The 18,564-nt window shown below is 41.5% G+C and overlaps 2 protein-coding genes across 4 annotated transcripts; both read right to left on the bottom strand.

The window, feature by feature from the left end:
- Positions 1 to 9,408: 9,408 nt before the first annotated feature.
- Positions 9,409 to 14,224, bottom strand: LOC145224226 (uncharacterized). Of its 2 annotated transcripts, none has more exons than XM_080090675.1 (2): positions 9,552 to 14,224; positions 9,409 to 9,468 (listed from the first exon to the last, which is right to left on the bottom strand). In XM_080090675.1, exon 1 carries the CDS (start codon positions 14,125 to 14,127, stop codon positions 10,195 to 10,197), a length of 3,933 nt encoding a protein of 1,310 aa, XP_079946801.1. In that variant the 5' UTR covers positions 14,128 to 14,224; the 3' UTR covers positions 9,409 to 9,468; positions 9,552 to 10,194. The 2 variants fall into 2 exon arrangements, with proteins under 2 accessions (XP_079946801.1, XP_079946800.1); XM_080090674.1 differs by having other exon boundaries at positions 9,409 to 9,614; positions 9,691 to 14,224.
- Positions 14,225 to 15,151: 927 nt separating this feature from the next.
- LOC145224227 (uncharacterized) lies at positions 15,152 to 17,031 on the bottom strand. 2 transcript variants are annotated; one of them, XM_080090678.1, is made up of 2 exons: positions 16,515 to 17,031; positions 15,152 to 16,431 (listed from the first exon to the last, which is right to left on the bottom strand). In XM_080090678.1, the coding sequence occupies exon 2, from the start codon at positions 16,291 to 16,293 to the stop codon at positions 15,154 to 15,156; it is 1,140 nt and encodes a 379-aa protein (XP_079946804.1). In that variant the 5' UTR covers positions 16,294 to 16,431; positions 16,515 to 17,031; the 3' UTR covers positions 15,152 to 15,153. The 2 variants fall into 2 exon arrangements, with proteins under 2 accessions (XP_079946804.1, XP_079946803.1); XM_080090677.1 differs by having other exon boundaries at positions 15,152 to 16,577; positions 16,654 to 17,031.
- Positions 17,032 to 18,564: the final 1,533 nt, after the last annotated feature.

Raw genomic sequence — 18,564 nt, 5'->3', positions numbered from 1 at the left:
AAGTCAAGCCGTGGCTTCAAAAACTTGTGGACAGTATACAGGCGTAACCATCTCACTCAACAGTGCAAACTAAATGTTGAACAATCTAACAAGTTTGTGTTCCGAAAATTGGGTTTATGTCTTAAATGAAACGCCTTAAAAACTTTTTTCGTAATACTTTTGTATCGCCATATTTGTTTGTAATTATGTACAGTTTGTGTAATTGTTCTTTCGGTTCAGCATTACTAAAAACATTTTTCTCAGTGTTGAAAAAAATGGGGTCGCATGTAAATTCTGATTTCATTTTCCCTTAAATTGGGGTCGCCTATAAAAAAGGTTGAAGACCACTGCTCTAAACCATTCGTTTCTGCATGGAGAAACAATTATATCGTGGGATGCCAGGTAAAGATAGACCCTCATGAAATTGAAAATGTGCAAGGCGAGACATATTTTGGCCCCTTGGAAACACTTATATTTACCAAGATTTACACGTAAAGGAGCGCTGGAAAAGCGTATTGTATTTATGTTTTTTGGTCACGAATCTGACAAAAATGGTTCTTTCCTTCCGACAAGTCGAGATCATAATATACATGCAGTGCTAAGGATAATCTTATGCTAAATCTTGTACAAATTGCTGATTTCAGCTTGAATTCCTTTCGGGGTCATTAAACCAAAAATCGACCTTTGTGCTAATTAATTCTGTATTTTTCTTAAATCGGCTTCCCAATGACTCATCGGGCTTTTGGCAACAAATTAATGCTATTAATTCCTTTGCAACTACTTAACATTATGCTATGAAGGCATGCAAATCGATAATGGTCCTTGACAGGAACTGACCGATACAGCCAATTCGCGTTAAGTGCTGCGAAAAGTCACTATACTGTTTTTCACTTCAGACGAAGAATTGACTTAATGTAGTTGTTGGAAAGGAATAGGTGGGGATCGACTGGAGGCAATTTTGTCTGGGTGAGAATTTACTTGAATTACAAAAAAATGCTGTCAAAGTTTTCGACGGTTTCTGTGCCGAACTCAAGTGGGTTACAATCAAATAACAAACTTCTAAAAGCTCATCCACTGTTTAACAGCCACAGAAATATAAAACCAGCGCAATACAAGGAGTCGAGAAGCTGCCGCTGCTGTGCTGTAAGTAACTTTTGCTTAAAAAGCGCGAACTGGCATGCAACCAACGGCGTTTGAGTCAACAAAAAATGTTTAATTTAAGTCACAGGTTCAGATAAAGGCTATCAAATAAAGGTAAACTTTTAAATGATCAAATATTTTTTTCGTTTCAAATCACCAAATCGATCAAAAAAACTTAAAATATCTGAGAAGCACGGCCCAGATTTGTTTTTAAATGAGGAATTTTAAAATTATTAAACAAAGGTGTAATGTGGTTGTCTTAGTCAATAAATGTAGGCTACAAAAGACATTCTACGGTTTTCTCCGTAATTCGGCAGAACCCCGCTGTATTTTAACATGTATTTTTTTCACTTTATTTCGACACCTTGCACTTTTTATTACTTGTTTACTAATTGATTTGTGATCTGCTTACATGATCATCCCTGATTATTACTGGGTGTAATTAATACCGGAATAAACGATAAATTTTCGGTAAACTTTTTTCCTCAATATACAGGAACGGGTGAATAATAAGGTAGAAAACACATGTTACAGAGCTTCTTTTTAATGTCCACTTCACAAAAATGTCGCTTAATCTGTTTAATTAGGTTGATTTTGCACCTTCATGGTTTACTACATAGGAAAAAATGTTTTAGTATCGGAATACAAATATAGTTATTTGTTAGTCAACAATCCTAGTTTAAATCAATTTTCGCAAAGTTACAGATGTTACCATCTGCAAATTTTGGTTTTAAACTAGTGTTTCTAAACCAAAATAAACTTCCATTTAGTTTCTTACCATGGTAAGTGCTTTACGCCCAGTTTTATGGCTCAACAGTAGGCTAGGTGCAAAATCTAGTTTATAGACAGGGTAAAAACATTTTACATACCCAGACAATATGAGCAATTTGAATGATCCGTATATCATTTAAATTCTAAAACATCAAAGAGTTTAGTTGATAAAAACTACAAGACTATACATTTTGATATTTTTTAAAAATATTTCGTGCAGATCCAAGCTCATGCATATCCTACTCTTCGGCCATCGATGTGCAGCTTGCTTATCGGTGTGGTAATTACTGCTGGTGGATGCCTCGTTACAAAACTGGTGTATTCTTCCAATTCTTATTTACTTCTAGTGGGTGTAACGGTTTTCGTAATTGGGCTACTCTTTATCATTGTCTCTTTAATTTGTTTCATCGTAAAAAGAGAAAAAATATTGAAATGTAATTTAAGAAAAAATCGATCAAATCCCGATGAACAAGCTACAAATGTAAAATGCCTGCAGAAAACCATCGATCCGACAATGTGGAAGGCAATAACTGCCGTAAAGTTTCATTCCTGCGATGAAAAGTGGGTATCCAGTAAAGAACATAAATCTAACACCAAAATTCAGTCGACAGAAAAAGCAAATGTGCTTTTCCTAGCAAGGCGTTGTAGCTACGAGATCATAACCTCGTCGCGACAGAAAACTATTTTCGACAATAATCAACCATTTTCCAAGCATTATTGTTCGTGAGATTTATAGTATTTTATTGCACGATTGTATTTGCGTTGCGTGAGTGGGATTTGTAATTGGGCAAATGTAATTGTCCAAATTTTCTGCTGTCTGTTTGGAAAGAATTTAGTCACAAGTAACTGCGACCTAATAAAGAATGATTTGCTTACAGTTTTCGCCTGTTTATGTGACAGGCGTGTCGCCAGCTTAATTATTAAGGTTTAAAAAATGTGTCTTTTTATTAAGGTTTAAATAGCTAAGACATATTTTACTGCATACATTCTGACTCCTTGCAAAAGAGTCAAGAAACCGTAAAAAATACATTTTAATAAAAAGGCTTTGGATCAGTATATCACAAAACGACAACAGTGTTAAAATTGATTTGAATTAATTGATAAACAATTTATATTTAGCAAAGCTGTAGGTTACATTCCAATCGAACTGCATCATAAATCCACAATTTTATCTGAGGTGATGTTGTGTGAAACCCACTATACGCAAATGAAATATTGATTCACTGCGCGAGGATTTCGTTCTTGCACCTTGAACCATATGACAGATAACGTTGCAATGAATGTTAATTTTAATCGAGCGATTTTGATAACACATGCCAAAAACACAGTCAGTAAGCGTTATAGACAGTGTGACAGTAACCCACTAAAGAAGTTCACAAACGTTGTAAAATGATATCTAACATTAGAAAATACCAGAATGCAAAGAAATTAAACGTCGCAGGGAACATAAAAGTCAGCAGGACAAGTGCAAGACGAAGTGGACAAAACAAAAAGGTACCGGTAAGCACAACAGTTCTAATATTGTTTATGACCTATGTAATGTTTCTGCTCTACAACACTCAGTGTTTCCAAATTAGTTAAGCTATAGATTATGTAACGTATCTGTTTATTGTTTAAAGTTTTAAACTAAAGTCTTCCGAAATTGGACAAGATTATCACCCTCTGAGCGTTTGTTACTTAGATTCCTTTTTGCAGACGAAATTCATTCTTCTTTAAAAATTATTTACCTTACCTACATGAAATTTCTGAAAACGTGACCACGATCAGTAGGCTAGAACATATGACCGCGTGCTATCATGGTTATGGCCAAGAGTTATAAGTCGGGCCTCATTTTTTAACGGGCCAGACTTCACACTTTCGGGTATAATACGGGCTTTGTACTGATTAAGAAGAAACTGGTTCAGGCCAAGTTTTAGACCCAAAATTGGGGTCACATTTCTACCATGACTTTTGGCTTGGACGTTTGTCCTGCACAATACAATTATTTAAACCTTTGCGCCATACGAAAAAAAGGTATTTTTATGTGCTTATAATTTTCTGCTTGTTTTGCAGATAGATATTCTGGAATCCAATCCAAAACTCCGACCTGCCTTATGTAGTTTTATTTTGAGCTTTGTTTTTACATGTGGTGGGGTATGCATTATTGCGTTTGGATACTATCACCAAGTACTCACAACTTTTGTAGTTGGGGTAATAGTATTTTTCAATGGCCTGGCGTCGGCTATCTTTACTGCAGTAATAATAACTGTTAAAAAACGTAGTTTTATGCAAGGAGAGTTTCAGCGAATACCACCGCAAGAGGATAAACTGGCAAGAGACCAATTGCTCACGGTTGACCCAGCAATGATGAGAGCTGTAACGAATGTTTGTTTTCGTTCTTGTGATGAATGCAAACAATTTAAGGAATATTCGCGAGCTCCACAAAAGCATGTCCGAATTGTTATCGCTGCACGCGAATGTGGCTATGATGTTGTTTAGCAAATGTTTATGTAGAATTTCCCGAAGGGAAACAATTAACTAATGCAATTGTAGTCAATAAAATACGTTTTGTTCGCATTGCAAAGACTAAAAAACCTTCCAAGAAGTGTGAAGTAGTTGTCGATTTTTAGCAACTATTAACTCACCGTATAGGCTAATCTGTTTGACACACTAGCGCTATATATCGTGTGGTTCATGGGCGTCCGCAGCAAAAAAACACGCCCCTCTTGTCCCCCGCTGCGGACGCCCATGCCGTGGTTTACCGTTGTAACCTAATAAACCAAGGTTGTATAAGTTTGAAGAACAAAGACATTCAAAACGATAAACTTGTGTGTTAAAATATATTCTGAAAGTTTTTCCTTATTGATGTGAAAATATTCATTGTGGACTGGATAGTCTTCAAATTTGGAAAGGGAATTTTATAGGATTTTTCGTGCTGGTATTTACAGCCACCTTGATCTATTTAACAATCATGGTGATTACTTTACATACGACGAACTTGCCCTTGGCTTAACTTTAACTTTGAGCCAACGAATCAAGGTTTCACCATTTTTATCAAATTAGTCGCCGCAATCCCAGACAAGTGGGATACAAACGACCGACAAACCAATAGAGTACCTACCTAATGAAACTGAACCAACCTGGTTGCATACCATAGTCCTGCGCGACACAGTTAAAGAAACTTACACTTTTGTAAAAGATCACACATCAGAACCGCAAACACAAGAACAGAAAAAATGGGAACCGACATAAGGATTACAAAAGAAAAGCCCAACTGGAGGGAGGTGTACAGCAACACATATAACTGTACTGTACCTTAGAAACGAAATTACGGGCGTTTCAAATTAAACTTAATTAAGAGCGGTAATAACAAATAACACCAGATACAAATTTGGCATAGTAACTTTAGAAAAGATGAAACATATTCATACTGGGATCAGCCCTGAAGCGTCGAACAGGCCTGGCGTACTATGATTTAACTTTAGAAAAGTGCGTCTTCTGCCAATATTTCCGGGAAACCATTTTTCATTTGTTTTACGCTTGCAAAGTTGTTGCCCTGTATTAAGAAAATGTTCTTGGATCGTTTGAAAACTGTTACCGAATATTAAACCGAATGTAGCGTTAGTTTATTTGGAACACATAACCACAGTTTTGTTGCACTATTATTAAATTGTACTTTTCTATGTTATACCAACGTAAATATGCACAAAACCAGTGTACCAAAAATTTCAGGGGGTGCTGCTTCAAATTTCAGCCTTTATTGAACATATATATAAGTTGGCAATATATAGAAAAGCCACATTTCTAGATTTCCAGCCATTGTTTTGTTTAGAAATAAGGTAATACAAATCTTAAATAGCAACTCCATTGTGACGTAATTTTCGTTACGCATTAATGTACACGAGTAAACAGCAGACGGTATTTTTAGGGAATTTTGTTTACTTGCATGCAGTGGTGGGATTCAGCCGGTTCGCAACGGTTTTATAGAACACCGTCTCACGAAATTTTATGAGAGCAGCAAACCGGTTAGCATATTGTCAACGACTTTTTGGTAACAGAACCGGCTGAAAAATATGACTTTTGTGATAGAACCGGCTGACAAAAATTTTGAATTCCACCACTACCTGCATGGCAACGGGCCAAACTCAATAACGTGCAGTAATACTGTGGCACAAAAACACACGTGACACAGACTCGAAACGAAGCAGTTGTAAATACGGTAAAACACAACAACAACATATAGAACAAAATGTACGTGTACATCAGAGCAACAAGTTTCAGCTTGTAAAGTCACATTTCTGTATTCAAACAGTATTTGGAAACGAAATGACTTTAACCGATACTTGTTTAAATAGGTAGTCCATATATATAAATGCACACAAAATAAAGTCCAATGTTACGAAATAAACAAAAAAACTTTCCGAGCCTAATACTTTTCTATAAATGGGCACATATGTACATTAGAGCAGTGGTCTTCAACCTGTGGGTCGCGACCCCAAGTTGGGTCGCCTAAACTTTTTCTGGGGTCGCTATAAATTCAATTTATTCATGTTTAAATTTACGACCAAAAATGATGCGTTTTTGTTCTAGTTCGCAACCACTGCTCATGTTTGCAGTACAGCTTGGTACCACGTGTCACAATCTAATCGTTGTGATGCAATAATCTATGTAAAACACAAGTTGTCCAACCCATTGTTACGCGATAGAGCCCCATGAATGACATATCCAAAATAATACAGCGGGTACAGGGAAAAATATTTAATTTTACTGATTTCTGCAAACTGGTGAGCTTTAACGCGCGCTGAAGCGGGTGTAGCGGTCATGATATTCATGTGCACAAAGTTTATGTTTAACGTTAGCATGTTGTTTGCAATAATGTTGCACAGCATGTAGGGGAAATGTTTAACCTCTTTATAACTGGATGTAAGTGTTGGTATTTCCGTTCTCATGCAAGTCATAAGATATTTTGAGTCATTTTGTTATTCTAGAATGTTCTGCACAAACATAAGGTGTTTGTTCATCATTACGCATACTTCCTCTTGTTTATACTGTCGTTTCCGTTTCAAGTTTAAAGTAGAACACAGCCGCTCGTACTTGAGAAGAAGCATAGCAGCTCGGTCGAGGGCGCTATGACTTTATAAATTGCACCTTTGCCATAAAATGAATTCTATAACTTAAAGAAAAAAGGTTTCACGCAATAGCCAATATTTTGCTCTACTATATATAGCTTATTTTCGACTTTGTCGCCGGTGAATTCTGGGTCTATTTTTGGACTATTCTGGGTCTATTCTTAGACTATTTTTAGTCTTCTGGTAGTCTATTATCTTCTATTTTTCTCCTTTTGGGGATGTGGGAGCTGATTTAATCGTTCGCCATTGAAACGTTTACTCAAGAATACAAAGAAATAAGAGCCACTCTGTGGGACTGTTAATCAGTCAGCTGTTATTGAGATGCAAAGATCAGACTTACCAAACAATTTGCAATGAACATCATAGTTTACACTGTAGCCGCCTTTAACAAGTCGCCATCGAGGCAGGTCGGGCTACACGGGCATATTTAAATGAAAACAGTTTTAGTTTCGGCATTACTCCAAACATTTTTCTCCCTATCGGAAAAAAATGGGGTCGCATGTAAATGGTGATTAAATTTTCGTTTAAATTGGGGTCGCTTTTAAAAAAGGTTGAAGACCACTGCATTAGAGCAGTGCTTCCCAACCTTTTCCACCTCACGGCCCACTTTAAAAAAAATTTTTTTGGCGGACCACCGTTTCATATTGCGACAAAACCACAATGGAGTAAGAACAAAAATTAAGAAAGAAAAATAATAACCGCACAAGCAATACTTTTGTTAATCTGATTTGAAATGATGACATCAAGTCGGAGTTTATTGGGAGACAAGCTCACACGCAATACAGCATTTAGTGTTTCAGTGTTAAGATTGTTTCGTGTCTTCGATTTCGTGATAGTTACTGATACAAGTAGTGTTGTGATGCGACAATTGCAGTTTAAATACTGTTGTGACGTAACAATTGTAGTTTGTTTGTGTGATAAAGCTTTGTTCAACGTAAAATCTTACACGGCTTTCGTAATACTAGTAGGTAATATTATATTTTAGACAGAGTAATCAACTTGAAAGTACGTTCTAACTGTGTACTTTTTTTTAACTTTATATTGGTATTGTAATAGTTTGAAAAGCTTCGCGGCCCACCAGAAAGAACGTCGCAGCGCTGCATTAGAGGAAGAAGTTTTAGCTTGTAAAGCAGGGGCCTGTAACACGCGGCCCGCGAGCCAGACGTGGCCCGCGAGGCAATTTTCCGTGGCCCGCGGTGTCACTAGCAAACGAAAAAAAAATATTATCTTGTCAAAGATGACCAACTTTTTTGTTTTACTAACCCGTCGAGTGTTCAACAAAGGAAAATTAATGAAACTTTAACATACACTAGTACAGAGGTGTCCAAACTTTTTTTAATGGGGGCCAATATTTAGGGATTTTTGAAGCCTGTGCGTAGCCTTTGCCGCCATATTGGAAGGATCACCTGGTAGTCTGGCACAATGGGCAAAGCAGGTTCGCAGTGTTGTGCATACGGTTGCAGCAAAAGAAAAGTTAAAAAAGGTGGAAGTAGAAGTAACAGCGAAGGCAGTGACGACGAAGAGAGCTGCACAAAGCGCAGATATCCCCGTACTTTCCACAAATAGGATATATTTTGGCAGTTCAGTTGAGTTAGTGCCAGCAGGCAGCAACTAAGGCCAAGCTGATTCTAGTTGTATTTGACTTGGAACATTACGTTTGTATTGTTGCTACGCATATTTTACTATTATAATTGTACAAGACAAGCAGGCACTCCTCAGCCAAACATTATGGTGTAGTAGGGGTGCTCAACCTTTTTTGACTCAAGATCGACTTTTGAGGTATTCAAACTTTCGGGATCTACCATTTCAAAAAAAAATTGCAATATAATACAAGACTATGTATTGATTAGCAGGGATAATTAACTGGCATATTTACCAACCCAGTTTTGCACTTTATCGTCGTTTGGATATGATTTGCTTTCCAGTGCAATGAGAGCTATTTATAAACTTGATCTAATAATTACCTTTAAAATACAATATTGAGAAAAAAGTTTAGACCAAAACACCCATTTAATTGAAATAAAGAGAGAAACTACCAGTACAAAGTAACAATTACTGTTGCAACTACTACTTTTGTGACGTAATGAGCCTTCTGAAATCAGTTCGAGATCGACCAGTCGATCGCGATCGACGGGTTGGTCACCCCTGGTGTAGTAGTACCTATTTAACCAAGTGATGTATACATTTTGTACAATCCTGTGGTGTAGTGGTTTTATCACATTTGCTTTGCGGCAAAGGACCGTGGTTCGATTCCAGGCGGGATCAATAACTATACAATTACTTGGTTATGTGGTCAGTTGATTGTAGTGCTAGTGGTAAGTTGATATCAAACTCATAAGATATACTCCAGGTTTTTTTCATTACTATTGTAGCGTCGCACCTTCAGTGCAGCGCCTGGACAAGCTACCAGTGCGAGCAACAGAATTTTATTTCGACCAAGATGAATGACGCGCGCAATAAACGCGGTTTTCTGCAAACATAACAACACTAGTAAAAGTCAGAACGAGGAACAACGACAAAACGCATTTACAGGAGAGAAACAAAATAACGTACCAAACTTTGATCGGTCCAGGCATAAGACTTCCCAGTTGGAAATCACAGATTACGGTTTTCACACTGTAAATATCGTAAGTCGTAATCAGTAAAACACATAAAAACACACCAAGATACAGGCCACTACATTAAAACATACCGGCGTACAGCAATGCAACCGAGTCACTTCGTCGCACAGATCGATGCAGGCCGAATCTTGCCCACAGTAAATTAATCGGGTCACAATAATCCAATGCTCAGCGCAAAGTTCACAGTTTCAGTTCACTTAGGTACAACTTTTGCACATTTACAATATACTTTCTTATTCAAATAGAATCAGAAATACGTTACTTAGCTATCACAACTCACTTTCATGCGTTCAGCACATCACAGACACTAATAAACTAATAACCATGCGGTCTCGCACCACAATGGATTTTACGTCACAAAGTCATTGTTGTGACAATAGCAATGCCAGGACGATCTCCCTGGCACCCGTACATAACAGTTTGCGCCGCTAGAGGCAAGAAATCTTACATCCTCCCCCACCAAAATGGGAAACGCTACAGTTAATGCGTTTACAATTTTTTACAACAATTAAAAGATTTGCGCCTCATTAGGCTCCGACGCGCTCGAAATAAACGTTCATGACAGTCCAAATTTTCTACATCCTTGGCTCTGTTTCTTCTTCGTCGCCCCCAGTCTCGGCAGGAACGATAACGCACAGCTTTGCAACAGGTCTCTTCAGAACTCCGCTGGAAGTCTTTACTTCAACGCTTCGGACAATTCCGTTTTTGTCGTGGAATATGTTAAGAACTCGGCCCATAGGCCAGCGCCCCCTCGGGGTCGAATCGTCTACCAACAGCACAATGTCGTTAACGGCAAAATTCTTCTTACGTTCATGCCACTTCTGTCTGGCGATGACCGTCCGAGGGTATTCTTGCATCCAACGACGCCAGAACTCGTCAGCAAGGTACTGAACAGCACGAAACCGGCGTCTCGCGTAGCAGTCGGTCTTCGAAGTATTCACTGGCGGCAAACCGACCGTTGGCTTTAGCTTCAGCAAATGGTTAGGAGTAAGTGGTAATTCCTCTCCTACTTCTAATTGAACTTGAGTCAGGGGCCTCGAGTTCACAATATCTTCAACCTCAAGGAATAAAGTGTGTAGCAAATCGTCGTCGAGTGGTTTGTCTGGAAGCAGCGTCATCAATATGCGGCGGACAGATCTGACCATCCTTTCCCAAGCACCTCCAAAATGACTGGCACTAGGAGGATTAAAGTGCCAAGTTACCGCCTTTTGTCTTAAGTAGTTGTGTATTTGCTGTTGGTTCCATTCATCGACGGACTCTCGAAGAACTCGTTCCGCTCCGACAAAGTTTGTCCCGTTATCTGAATACATGTGCTTGATTGGTCCGCGACGTGCAATGAAGCGTCGCATAGCGTTAATGAAAGCATCTGTCGAAAGGTCGGGGAAAACTTCCAGGTGGATGGCGCGACTGGTCATACACGTAAAAAGGCACCCATAGCGTTTCACTTCACTTCGGCGTATCTTAATTGTGAAAGGTCCAAAGTAGTCCACCCCAGTGTGGGTGAAAGGGGCCTCATTTAATTGTAGTCTGGCCGACGGCAGATCGGCCATTTGCTGCGATCCTGGGTTGGCATCACGTCGTCGGCAAAGTTGACATTTTCGCAAGGCACGACGGATTGCAACTCGCGCGTTAACAACCCAGTAGCGCTGACATAACAGGTTCATTGTATGGTTGACACCTGAGTGTCCCGCTTTCTTGCTGTGGTAGTGTTCAATTAGCAGATCGGTAAAGTGAGATTGGTGTGGGATAATGGCGGGGTGTTTAGCCTCGTAATCCAGGCAACAGTTTTCCAGTCTTCCTCCTACTCGCAACACGCCGTCTACCATGATGGGATTTAGCTTGTAGATCTGAGACGTCTTATTTTGGTGCGAGGGAAGGTCTCCTTTAGTCCAATTTGGGAATTCTTGCCGCTGGTTGTATTGTACGAGTGCCTTTTCAGCGTCCTGTAGCTCAATTACGGTGATTGGCGAGCGAGAAAGCGTAGCGGTTTCCCCTTTAGTCTTTTTGTGAAGATATCCTCGGACGCGCAAGAGCCATCCAGTGGCGATTTTAAGACGGTAGAGCGACGAAAAGTGGTTGATCAGCTTATCGGTCGGTGAGCAGTCGCTGATTGAAAGAAACACGTTAGTTGCTTCTTTTAAATCAAAGCTGCTGTAGATTCCCCCCGGTACTTCGGGTTTAGCAAATCCCTTGGGCCACTGATCCGGGGGAAATCGCAGGAAGTCTGGCCCGTTTTGCCATAATTTCGACCCAACGAAGGCGTCGGCCGCCATGCCGCGTGAGGCTTGGTCTGCTGGGTTCGAAGCGGTAGGGACGTGTCTCCAATCATGTACGCACGTAAATTTCTCAATCTGCGAAAGCCTGTTTCGAGAAAATACCGGAAAGTTTTTGCTGTCTGCAAAGAGACTGTGAAGAACAATAGTAGAATCACTCCAAAAAACACAAGGGCAGTTTTCCATACACAGCTCCTTCTTGACTGTCCTGGAAAGCTTGACAGCATCCAGCGCCGCCTCCAACTCCAAACGAGGGATCGTGTGCTTTCCAGAACCTGACAAGAGCGACCTTCCCATTACAAAACTGCAGTGTGCACTGCCGTCTTCCATCGTTGTCCGTAGGTAGCACACACATCCTCTTGCAACTGTAGAGGCATCAGCAAAGAAATGCAATTGTTGGCCTGTTATCTCGTTCGTTGTTTTAGGCCTAAAACATCGGGGAATCCGGACAGCGCGCAAACGTTCCAAGCTGCCGCACCATTTTCTCCATTTTGTCAAGTCAGCTCCACCAACTTCCTCGTCCCAGTCCAACTTCTTCTGGCACAGATTGCGGTACATCAATCGGGCCTCCAGAACGACAGGTGCCACGAATCCCAGGGGGTCAAAAAGGGAATTAGTTACCGAGAGCATACCTCGTCGGGTCAGCGGTTTAGCGGGCAGGTCGACGCTAAATTGAAACTCATCTTCATTCACGTCCCAGTTTATTCCCAACACACGTTGCTGCACGCAATCCCCTAAAGAAACGTTTTGGCATGCCTTGTCTCTTTCTTGGACTGGAACGGATTCCATGACTGCGTCGCTGGTGGAAACCCACTTCGTCAATTTGAATCCACCCAAGGCGAGCAAGCCTTTTAAGTCTTTCACTAACTTAACGGCGCTTGAGTCGCAAGGGGCTGTCGCGAGGCAATCGTCGACATAGAAGTTGTATCTCACAGCATCAGCAACTCTGGGGTCGAAGAACTTTCCGTGCTCCCTTGCAGTTTCACGTAAACAAAACGTAGCGCAGCTGGGGGAAGAGCGGGCACCGAACAAATGTACATTCATCCTGTGCGGAGTAGCCACCTTTGACATGTCTCCTCCTGGCCACCATAAGAACCTTAAAGCGTCGCGATCACGGGGAGCGACCGACACCTGGTGGAACATGGCCTCTATGTCCGCGACAACTGCAACACGATCCTTTCGGAACCTCGCCAAAACGCCAACAAGGTTGTTTACCAAGTCGGGTCCCTTCATTAGCTTGTCGTTAATTGATTGACCCGAGCACTTCGCGGCACAGTCGAAAACGATTCTGACCTTTTCAGGTTTCTTTGGGTTGACGACTGGGTGGTGTGGGAGGTACCATACTCTATTCTTCGTACCAACTTGGTCTTCAGGAATTCGTTCTGCATAACCCTTTTCTAACAGGGTGGCCATATTCTCGATGTACTTATCGCGCATCGCAGAATTTCGCAACAGGCGCTTCTTTAGGCCTTCCAAGCGCCCACTGGCCATTGGCAAGCTGTCTGGGAGAACCTCACTGTCATTCTTCCACGGAAGTGGCAGCTGATAATGCCCGTTGACGCGTTCTACCAGTCGCGTCATCATATCGTAGGCGACTACATCCTCCCTCGAGTATTTCATCCCAAAATTATAAACCTCCTCGTGACTGCGCAGCCATTGCATCAGAGATTCAACATCGCCGATATCGTCTTCTAGCGATGGGAACGAGCTTCCTTCATCGTTAATAAGTACGTTTCCTAAACAGTCAGCTTCAACATCTGAGGAAAACGCCGTCAAGTAGAAGCTGGATTCTTCCTCCACATACGCTTGTGTCTCCAGAGAAGGGCCCTTCAATAGCCATCCCAGTGGCGTCCTAACCGCATCTGGGGTTTCGCGTGGATTGGGCGCAAAGCGGCTCTCCAGGCACCTGTGTGCGATCGCATTATCGTTCCCAATCAGCAATGTTACAGCGCCACCCTCTATTTGTGGCAAGTCGACACCGCGCAAATATTCGTACTTTTCCAGCCTTTTAGCTTCTGGTACCCGGCTAGGGTTGGCGGGGATCCTATCAACCAATACAACATCAGGGAGTTTCAGCTCTTGTCCCCCCTTTAGCGGTGAAATAAATAGTGACACAGAAGTAGTATCAACGGCTACAGGCTGATCCGTGGTTAATGTGTTTAGCTTAAAGTGCACGCCATTCGCAGTTGTTTTAGCACCCAATTTCTCTGCCAACTGACGTTCGCAAAATGTCATATTAGAACCTGAGTCAATCAAGGCGTATGTATTCACCAGCTTGTGTCCACATCGTACTTGAACAGGAAGTATATCCAGGTAAGCGGACGGTCTCCGTGCCAAACTATTTTCTCTGTTGATGACGGAATTCATGCAGTCATTGTGAAATTCGCCCACATTGCCGTTTCTCTCTTCCTCGGAATCTGTGGGTTTGCTTATCCACTTCGGGTTGTGAAGTAAAGTGTGATGATAGGCACTGTCGCAACCTTCCTCGTCGCAGTTAGTCTCAGCTTTACAATCGCGTACCGAATGCCCAGGAGACAAACATTTGTAACACAGCCCTTTGATTCTTGCAAACTTTCTTCGCTCCTCGTACGATTTACGTTTAAATTGTGTACACTCGTCGATTCGATGAGGCCTTTTGCAAAGTGTGCACAGACGTGAGAAATCAGCTGCGGCGGCACTCTCCGGAGCTGATACGTTTACGTTATACGCAAATACTTTCTGTCTTCTGGGTGCAGCCGTGTCAGCCTTTTCCACAGGAGAAGAAAACAAGCACTTTCCAAAAACCGAATTAGCTTCTCGGCTTTGCTCTATGACAAACTTTGCGAAGTCAGCAAATCTCGCCACATTATTTGTTCTATCCTGAACACGCAACGATTCAGAGACCCATTTTTCCCGCATCTTAAGTGGCAGTTTGTAAGCAATCGAGGAAATGAATCCCACCGAGTCTACAATGGACGTACCAACCATTTTTTCCAGGGAAGCACAGCAATTTCGGAGCAGTACGGCCAGTTTCTCGAGACCGACTGGGTCATTTGAAGTTAGTCTCGGGACATCCTGTAGCAAATTCTCGCAGCGCCGAGCTATTATATGGGGCTGCCCGTACCTTTCGTATAATTCGCGTCGAGCCATTTCGTAACCCTCTCGAGGGCTTTCACACGCAGAATGATGCTTCATATGTTCGTATACACGCTCTTCGCAATGTTGCAACAAATAAATTAGCTTCAGGTCGAACGATTCAACCTTATCCGCAATATGCAGTTGCTAACGGTTGATAAAGCTCCAATAGTCCATGGGGTCACCTTTAAACTTTTCTACAATCGGTTTCGGGAGAAAACGTTCACCAACCTCCAGGTATCGGTTGTGGCTAGCACGGGGCGCTCGAGTTTCGAGTGGTTTGGGGGGCGCCTGATAGGAATCAAATTTAAGTTGTGTCGGCTCATGTGCGCGGCATTGATAAGGCGGAATTGCTTCTTCTTTAACGTATTTCTGGACGAAAGTGTCGCGTTCGGTATATCGCTGGTCTTGCGCATAATTCTTACAAAGTGCTGTCGGTTGCGCTTTGTAGTCAATGTAGGTATGCACAGGGCTGTCCAGTGGGCTACTCGGCAAAGGCACTGTTGTCGAGCCAGAAAATCCAGGATGTTGCTTACCACAAATGGATTCAGCTACAGACGCATCCTCCCAAGCTCTAGCTTCAGTTTCAGCAAGTTCCAACTTTCGTTGCGACTCTCGGTCTGCTAACTCTCGCTCAAGTTCTGCCTCGCGGTCCGCAAACTCGGCCAAATCTTGCTTTGCTTTTGCCTCGCGGTCGGCCAAATCTTGCTTTGCTTTTGCCTCGCGGTCGGCCAAATCTTGCTTTGCTTTTGCCTCGTGGTCGGCCAAATCTTGCTTTGCTTTTGCCTCGCGGTCCGCCAGTTCCTGTTTTAATTTCCTTCTAGCCGCCTCCTCTTGCTTGCGTTCCTCGTCCTGTCGCCGGGTCACTTGGGCAATCCGAAGTTTAACTTGACTTTCTTTCAACCTCAAGCTACGCATGGAGCTGGTCGTAGAGCCTATACTCTTTTGATCGTCTACGATAAAGGGACTGTCCACTAATGGCGGTAGAGATGCATTGGAAACTGGAGTTTTTTGCCGCACATCACACAGCCATTGTTCCATACGCTCGTCGAACTCGATCTTGTCTCGAATATAATCTATCTTTCTTGTGCGGCTACCTGGGACAATGTCCCCGTCGGACATTGTTTCGCACAGTGACATTACTCTTTGAAAGTCCTTTTCGACTTCGGGAAGGAATTGTTCAACGACAGGCGCGTCGGTAGGTTTAAGTAACAGACTTTCAGCTCTGACATATTTAGCCATGAGACTTCTGTGAGCGGCAACAATAACTTCATCATCCGGATCCATTGTTGGTTAAGACACGTTGATCAGTTTGAAAACGATGTAGCGTCGCACCTTCAGTGCAGCGCCTGGACAAGCTACCAGTGCGAGCAACAGAATTTTATTTCGACCAAGATGAATGACGCGCGCAATAAACGCGGTTTTCTGCAAACATAACAACACTAGTAAAAGTCAGAACGAGGAACAACGACAAAACGCATTTACAGGAGAGAAACAAAATAACGTACCAAACTTTGATCGGTCCAGGCATAAGACTTCCCAGTTGGAAATCACAGATTACGGTTTTCACACTGTAAATATCGTAAGTCGTAATCAGTAAAACACATAAAAACACACCAAGATACAGGCCACTACATTAAAACATACCGGCGTACAGCAATGCAACCGAGTCACTTCGTCGCACAGATCGATGCAGGCCGAATCTTGCCCACAGTAAATTAATCGGGTCACAATAATCCAATGCTCAGCGCAAAGTTCACAGTTTCAGTTCACTTAGGTACAACTTTTGCACATTTACAATATACTTTCTTATTCAAATAGAATCAGAAATACGTTACTTAGCTATCACAACTCACTTTCATGCGTTCAGCACATCACAGACACTAATAAACTAATAACCATGCGGTCTCGCACCACAATGGATTTTACGTCACAAAGTCATTGTTGTGACAATAGCAATGCCAGGACGATCTCCCTGGCACCCGTACATAACAGTTTGCGCCGCTAGAGGCAAGAAATCTTACAACTATTTTACAAACATTTTAATTAGAGGTTTGCTTTACGTTTGCTCCTAGATTTCCATCAGAATCGGGCCGGCGAAAAGTCTGGATTAATAACACTCGCAGGCAAAACTGGATTCCAAGCAAACACTCTCTGGTTTGCTCAGATCACTTTTTGGAAAAATATATCAACCGTACTGGTCAAATTACCACTTTAAGAGATGATGCCGTTCCCACCAGATTTAAGAATTTGCCAAAACATCTAAAGCAGGTGATAAATAATTGTATTATTTGAAATAATGAATTTTAAATATTTGAAAAATAATTAAATTTAATACACAATAGAATGAGAATATATTTACATTGGTCTATTAATATGTTTTAGGCAAAAAAAGAACGCAGGCCCCCTTTAAAAAGGCATGTAGAGAATGAGGCCAAAATTGACAAACCAACTGCACAAAATAGCACAGAAGTCAATGCTACAATTACTAAGAAAAGTAAGAACTACTGTTTAGCAGATTCGGCAACAAAAAAAAAATGGGTAGCAGAATTTGCAGTTTAAACAGAAAAATGAAGCTTGCAAACCAAAAAACAAGACGACTTAAAGAGAAGGTGACATCTCTTACACAAGTAATCAGTGTCTTGAGAGACAAGCAGCTGATAACACTAAAATGTGAAGAGAAGCTACAGCAGGCTTTGGCAGGTGTACCTCTGGATATAATGACTAGAATTGTTAAAACCAAGTCAGGTAAAGGGTCCAAGCACTGGCGCCCACTTATGGGGAGGCGGGGTGGCGCCGCCTCCCCGGGTATCTGCGTCGCTGACTACGTCATAAATAAGTTTTGCGTTAATTTATGCACACACAGTTTTGTCGTAACTCTGTACTACTTCACAGTCAACAACTGCCTAGTTTGAACAGACAAACCTTTCTGAAAAATCAAACAACGCATATTGTTACGTCACAAACGTATACTTGAAGTGTTATATGCAGGGTTGCCATACCGTCCTTATTTCTAAGATTTGTCCTTATTTTGAAGGGCAATGTCTTAGCAAAGTTTTTGTCCTTATTTCTAAGAACTGTCCTTGTTTTTGACTTGAGTCCTTATTTTGTCTTATTTTTAACAATTACAAGTCAAATCCCTGCTAAAAGTAAACCTAAAGCTAGGCTCTCGTGAGATGCACTGCGTGTTTTCTACGAACAAGGAGTTGGAGCAGATTGTTCCTGGCAAAAGGAAATATGACATGTGATTTGTCGAAGCTCGTATAAATGCAAAGATTTGTTCAAAAACGGTTGTTTCGTTTGACATGAAAGTCCAATTGTTCGTGTGTCCTTATTTTGAGTTCCATGTCGATGGCAACCCTGGTTATATGCAATGAGCCATTGGATAAAAACATGCAAGAAGTGTTTGCTAAAACTCGGTCAGCAACATCGACACAAATTGACATCGTTTACAAAGGGTTAGCCAATTTTTTTAGGGTGAGCCGCATAACATGAAAATGACATTAGACGGCCACATCGCTTACAAGCACAAACGCAGCGCCGTCCCGCAATTGTGGT

Source organism: Phallusia mammillata, chromosome 4, assembly GCF_965637545.1.
Source record: "Phallusia mammillata chromosome 4, kaPhaMamm4.hap1.1, whole genome shotgun sequence".
NCBI classification, from domain to species: Eukaryota; Metazoa; Chordata; class Ascidiacea; order Phlebobranchia; family Ascidiidae; genus Phallusia; species Phallusia mammillata.
This window is presented reverse-complemented; position numbering and strand designations above follow the sequence as displayed.